The 6838-nt window shown below is 42.4% G+C and overlaps 1 protein-coding gene across 1 annotated transcript in view; it reads right to left on the bottom strand.

Annotated features, from left to right (window-relative positions):
* Fcho2 (FCH domain only 2) overlaps positions 1 to 6838 on the bottom strand; it is a 133538-nt gene that overhangs the window by 113042 nt on the left and 13658 nt on the right. The window contains exon 2 of the mRNA XM_013025285.1: positions 4579 to 4670. Within this exon, the coding sequence (XP_012880739.1) occupies positions 4579 to 4670 (92 nt within the window). The remainder of the gene's footprint in view (positions 1 to 4578; positions 4671 to 6838) is intronic.

Genomic DNA, 6838 nt, shown 5'->3' with positions numbered 1-6838 from the left:
CGGGGCTGGGAAGGTGGCTCAGTGGTAGAGTGCTTGCCTTGCATGCATGAGGCCCTGGGTTCAATTCCTCAGCACCACATAAGCAGAAAAAGCCAGAGGTGACACTGTGGCTCAAGTGGTAGAGTGCCAGCCTTGAGCTGAAGAGCTGAGGGACAGTGCTCAGGCCCAGAGTTTAGGCCCCAGGAACAGAAAACAAATCAATCAATCAATCAATGTAATCCATCACACATAAACAGATCCAAGGTCAAGAACCACATGATTATCTCCATTGATGTGGAGAAAATAGGAATAGAAGGAATAATCCTTAAAACAATGAAAGACCAATAGCCAATATTATTCTAAACGGGGGAAAACCTACAACCAATTCTCTTAAAATCAGGAACAAAGCAAGGATGCCCACTCTCTGCATTCCTCATCAATATAGTTCTGGAATCCTTAGCCAGAGCACTAAGGCAAGAAAAGGACATAAAAAGGATGCACATTCGAAAGGAAGAAATTAAACTATCACTATTTGCAGATGACACAATACTATACCTTAATGATCCCAAAAACTCCACTTCCAAACTCCTAGAACTTATAAACCACTTCAGCACAGTAGCAGGATACAACATTAACCCACAAAAATCAGTTGCCTGTACATCAACATTGTACAAACAGAAAGGGAAATCAAGGAGACAACCCATTCACAATAACCTCAAAAAAAAAAAATCTAGGAATTAACCTTATCAAAGATGTAAAGTAAGTATTTAGTGAAAAACTATAAAAGCCTAAAGTAAGAAATCATAGAGCCGGGCGCCAGTGGCTTATGCCTGTAATCCTAGCTACTCAGGAGGCTGAAATCTGAGGATCAAGGTTCAAAGCCAGCCCGGCCAGGAAAGTCCATGAGACTCTTATCTCAAAACCACTCGAAAACCGGAAGTGGCTCTGTGGCTCAAGCGGTAGAGTGCTCTCCTTGAGCTGAAGAGCTGAGAGCCAGCGCCCAGGCCCAGAGTTCAAGCCCCACGACCGACCAAAAAAAAAGAAAGAAAGAAAGAAATAATAGAGGACACCAGGAAATGTTCTTGGATAGACAGAGAATTAATATAGTGAAAATGACCATACTGCCAAAAATGACATATAAACTCAACGTAATTCCCCTCAAAATCCCAATGACGTTCTTTACTAAAATAGAGAAAACAGGGCTGGGAAGGTGGCTCAGTGGTAGAGTGCATGCTGTGCATGCATGAGGCCCTGGGTTCGATTTCTCAGCACCACATAAGCATTTGAAAAGGCCAGAAGTGGTGCCATGGTTCAAGTGGTAGAGCACTAGCCTTGAGCTAAAGAGCTGAGGAACAGTGCCCAGGCCCAGAGTTCAGGCCCCACGACTGACAAAAAATAAATAAATAGGGCTGGGAAGGTGGCTCAGTGGTAGAGCGCTTGCCTTGCATGCTGAGGTCCTGGGTTCAATTCCTCAGCACCACATAAGCAGAAAAAAAAAAAAAGCCAGAAGTGTCACTGTGGCTCAAGTGGTAGAGTGCTAGCCTTGAGCTGAGAGACAGCGCTCAGGCCCAGAGTTCAGGCCCCACGACTGAACCCAAAAATAAATAAATAACTAAAATAAAATAGAGAATGCAATCCAAAAATTCATATGGAACAACAAAGCCCTAGAATAGCCAAAGCAATTCCAGGCAAAAGAAACAATGCAGAAGGGATTATGATGCCAAATTTCAAGCTCCACTATAGAGCCATAATAACAAATACAGCTTGGTATAGGCACAAAAACATACCCAAAGACCAAGGGAACAGATTAGAAGATCCAGAAATAAAATCACATACCTATGGTCATCTGATTTTGACAAAGGGGCTAAAGACATACAGTAGAAGCATAGCCTCTTAAACTATTGGTGCTGGGAAAAATGGGCGGCCACATGCAGAAAACTAAAAGTGTACCACAGCCTGTCACATGCACTAACATCAACTCAAAATGTATTAAAGACCTTAACATCAAACCTGAAACTCTGCAACTACTGCAGGGCAGAGTAGGAGAAACACTTGAATTTATAGGCACAGGCAGGATTTCCTGAACAGAGGTTCAGGGTCACAACAAATCAGAGAGAGATTCTCAACAAAAGGGACTATCTTAAAATAAAAAGTTTCTGTACACTAAAGACGTAGTTACCATGCGAGGTGCCAGTGGCTCATGCCTGTATTCCTAGCTATTCAAGAGGCTGAGGATCTGAGGTTAGTGATTCAGAGCCAACCCGGGCATGAGACTCTTACCTCCAATTAACCACCAGAAAACCAGAAGTGATGCTGTGGCTCAAGGGGTAGAGTGCTAGACTTGAGCTGAAGAGTTCAGGGACAGCACCCAGGCCCAGAGTTCAGCTCCAAAAGTGGAAAAAAAAAAAAAAAAAAAGACATAGCTACCAAACTAGAAAGACAGCCAACTAATTTGGAAAAAATATTTACCAGCAATATATCAGACAAGGGCCAGATATCCATTACATACAGGGAACTCAAGAAACTAACCCCTCCCAAATCTAACAAACCAATTGTTTTTTTTTTTTTTTTGGTCGGTTGTGGGGCTTGAACTCTGGGCCTGGGCACTGTCCTTCAGCTCTTCAGCTCAAGGCAAGCGCTCTACCACTTTGAGCTACAGCGCCACTTCCAGTTTTCTGGTGGTTTATTGGAGATAGGAGTCTCAAGGTCTCTCCTGCCCGGGCTGGCTTTGAACCGTGATCCTCAGATCTCAGCCTCCTGAGTAGCTAGGATTACAGGCGTGAGCTACCAGTGCCCGGCTTAACAAACCAATTGTTAAATGGGCAAGGAGCTAAAGAGAGACTTCTCAGAAGATAAAAATGGCAAAGAAACACATGAGGAAATGTTCATCATCCCTGCCTGTAAAGGAAATGCACATATCCTACATTCAATCAATGACAAATGCTGGTGGGGATGCGGAGAAAGAGGAACCCTACTGCATACTGCTGGTGGGAATATACACTAATAAAACCACTTTGGAAAGCTAAATATAGACCTCCCCATAACCCAGCCATACCACTCCTAGGCATCTATCCTGAGCATACAGGAACCAGGATGCAAGGACACATGCATCTCCATGTTTATTGTACCACTGTTCACAATAGGCAAGGTATGGAAGCAACCCTGATGCCCGCTACAGATGAATGGATCCAAACTACATAATGTAACATATGACTCCATTTATACAAAATTCTAGAAAACAAAAATTAGCTTAAGCTTTAGAAGCAAATCAGTTATCACTGAAGTAAGTTAGAGGGATTACAAAGACGACAAACGTAAGGTTTGAATTCAGGTCCTCATACTTGCTATTTGGGTTCTCTAATACTTGCGCCATACAGCCATACTTCAATCTTTTTTACTCTGGCTCCTAAAAGTCACATCTATTTGTACCTGTCAGATGATTCCTTTTTTTTTGGGGGGGGGATCAAGTTGTGGGGGCTGAACTCTGGGCCTAGGTGCTGTCCCTCAGCTCTTCAGCTCAAGGCTAGCCCCCTACCACTTGAGCCACAGAGCCACTTCCGGCTTTTTTCTGCTTATGTGGTGCTGAGGAATCAAACCCAGGGCCTCATGCATGCGAGGCAAGCACTCTACCACTGGGGCCACCTTCCCAGCTCCTACTCTGGCTACTTTGTGAGATAGGGTCTCTCCTTTTCCTCCTTGAGACAGCCTGAACTGCAATACTCTACAGATTTCCTCCATGATAAGCCCACAAAACCAGTCCCAGCTGTTAAGATAGGGTCATTCAAAATTTGAGCCATTAAATCAGTCTCTGTGTGTAATATTTTTTTTTTTTAAAGCCTACTTTAAAATACTCTTACAGCCCGGCACTGGTGGCTCAAGCCTGTAATCCTAGCTACTCAGGAGGCTGAAATCTGAGGATCGCAATTCAAAGCCAGCCCGGGCAGGAGAGACTGTGAGACTCCTATCTCCAATAAACCACCAGAAAACCGGAAGTGGCGCTGTAGCTCAAGTGGTAGAGCGCTTACCTTGAGCTGAAGAGCTGAGGGACAGTGCCCAGGCCCACGACTGACCAAAAAAATAAATATATAAAATAAAATACTCTTACAAAAAAATTATATAAAATATAGCATGCTTTTTTTTTTCTTTTGGTCAATCGTGGGCTTGAACTCAAGGCCTGGGTAATATCCCTGAGGAGTCTTCCTGCTAGCAAGGAGTAGCTAGGATTATAGGCATGAGCCACCAGAGCCCAGTACTGCATGCTTTTCTAAAAGTGTGCTTTGAGGGGTTGGGAAGATGGCTCAGTGGTAGAGCGCTTGCCTTGCATGCCTGAGGCCCTGGGTTCAATTCCTTAGCACCACATAAGCAAAAAGAAAAAAGCCAGAAGTGGCACTGTGGCTCAAGTGGTAGAGAGCTAGCCTTGAGCTGAAGAGTTGAGGGACAGCACCCAGGCCCAGAATTCAGGCTCAACGACTGGACCCAAAAAAATAAATAAATAAAAAATAAAAGTGTGCTTTGATTCCAAATCTAAAACTTTTCAATTACTTATACAATTTAAATTGATTAACAATTTATTTAAAAATTACTCATAAAAATACATACCTTTCTCTCACAAAATCTGCTAGTTCTTTTGTTGATATCTGTCCATGTTTCATATTATGGTAGAGAACATCAAAGCCACTATTTTTTTCCCCCTAAAATTAGAAGAGATATTTAGTTTAACAAAAGGGACATAAAAATAACATCTTACGATTCTTACACGTTGTTGTCTGGTAAGACTGATTTCCTTAATTCAATCACTGTTAAATCATTATATGATTTTAAACTGCTCAACATGTAAGCACTGTACATCATAAAATACTTTATAATTCCCATTCTAAGCTATCAGGAAAATTTAACTTGGAAGGTCAGAAAAAAGAGAAATACATTAAGGAAGGACAAGAAATTGGCTATTAGCTCAGTCTTCAATTAAAATAGAAATAGAAATGCTGGGCGCCCATGGCTCATGCCTGTAATCCTAGCTACTCAGGAGGCTGAGATCTGAGGATCACGGTTCAAAGCCAGCCAAGGGAGGAAAGGTGTGAGACTCCTATCTCCAATAAACCACCAGAAAACCGGAAGTGGCGCTGTAGCTCAAGTGGTAGAGTGCTAGCCATGAGCAAAAGAAGCTCAAGGGCAGGGGGGGCGGGGAGGCTGGGAAGGGATGTGAAGGGTAAACAAAGGAGAAGGCTGCAATGCTTGATAAGAAATGTACTCATTATCTTGCCCATGTAATTGTAACCCCTCTGTACAGTATGTTCACAAAAAATTTTAAAAAAGAAGCTCAAGAATAGTACCCAAGCCCTGAGTTCAAGTCCCAGGACTGGCCAAAAAAAAAAAAAAATCAGATCCTTTTCCGGTTCATAAGTGTGATGATTGGGTTCTCACACGCCTGCGCCTGCCTGACATGTGCCTCCCTCTAAACCTTGTTACAACGTGGGCACATTACCCATCTGACATGGAAAAAAAAAAACATTAATTGCCAGTCGAGTTCAAGCCCCACAAGCAAAAAATAAAATATCAGGGGCTGGGAAGGTGACTCAGTGATAGAGCGCTTGCCTTGCATGCCAGAGGCGCTGGGTTCAATTCCTCAGCACCACATAAGCAAAAAAGAAAAAAAGCCAGAAGTGGCGCTGAGCTCAAGTGGTAGAGTGCTAGCCTTGAGCTGAAAAGCTGAGGGACAGCACCCAGGACCAGAGTTCAGGCCCCACGACCAGACCCAAAAAAAAATTAAATTAAAAAAATTAAATTAAATATCATGGAAGTGGCGCTGTAGCTCAAGTGGTAGAGCACTCGCCTTGAGTTGAAGAGCTGAGGGACAACGCCCAGGTCCAGAGTTCAAGCCCCACCACCGACAAAAAAAAACAACAAAAAAAATTAATTAAATATCATTAATAAACTAAGTTTAACAGCTATCTACAGGTTAAGAGGGTTTTTTAAATTCTCTTCAATGAAAATAAGATAATGAAGAATCAACTATATTTGTTCTAAATAAAATACAAGAAGTATATATTACACATCTGAAACCTAACTTTAAATGGCCCACTAAATAAAAAGTCAACATTGGAACTTCCAGTTGAATTGAAGTGATCTCTAATAAACTCTTCAGTTTTGTGAAATACAAATGAAAATGCCATACTTGTTATGAGATGACATAATCATAACCTTAACATTCTGAATATCTTATTTCCACTATCAAGAATAATAATACACAAAAATCAGCCTCTTACGAATCCAAGCATTTTTATGGGCTTCTGCAACTTTTCATGTTTAAGAAATATGTAGTATCTTGGCTGAGAAGGTGGCTCAGTGGTAAAGTGCTTGCCTTGCATGCATGAGGCCCTGGGTTCGATTCCTCAGCACCACATAAGCAGATAAAGATGGAAGTGGTGCTGTGGCTCAAGTGGTACACCACTAGCCTTGAGCTAGTGGGTCAGAGCCCAGGCCCAGAGTTCAAGCCCAACGACTGACCAAAAAAAAAAAAAAATGTAGTATCTAATTTTAATTTACTTATATTGCTATTTTCAAGCAAAATTTTTCCAGGCAAATTTTTTTTTTTTTGTCGGTCATGGGGTTTGAACTCTGGGCCTGGGCCCTGTCCCTCAACTCTTCAGCTCAAAGCAAGTGCTCTACCACTTAAGCCACAGTTCCACTTCCAGTTTTCTAATGGTTAATTGGAAATAAGAGTCCCACGGAGGGCTGGGAAGGTGGCTCAGTGGTAGAGCGCTTGCCTTGCATGCTCAAGGTCCTGGGTTCGATTCCTCAGCACCACATAAGCAAAAAGAAAAAAGCCGGAAGTGGCGCTGTGGCTCAAGTGGTAGAG

This window comes from Dipodomys ordii, unplaced genomic scaffold (genome assembly GCF_000151885.1).
Source record: "Dipodomys ordii isolate 6190 unplaced genomic scaffold, Dord_2.0 Scaffold83, whole genome shotgun sequence".
Classification (NCBI taxonomy): Eukaryota; Metazoa; Chordata; class Mammalia; order Rodentia; family Heteromyidae; genus Dipodomys; species Dipodomys ordii.
Note: the sequence above shows the minus strand (reverse complement) of the source record. Positions and strands in the feature narration are given on the sequence as shown.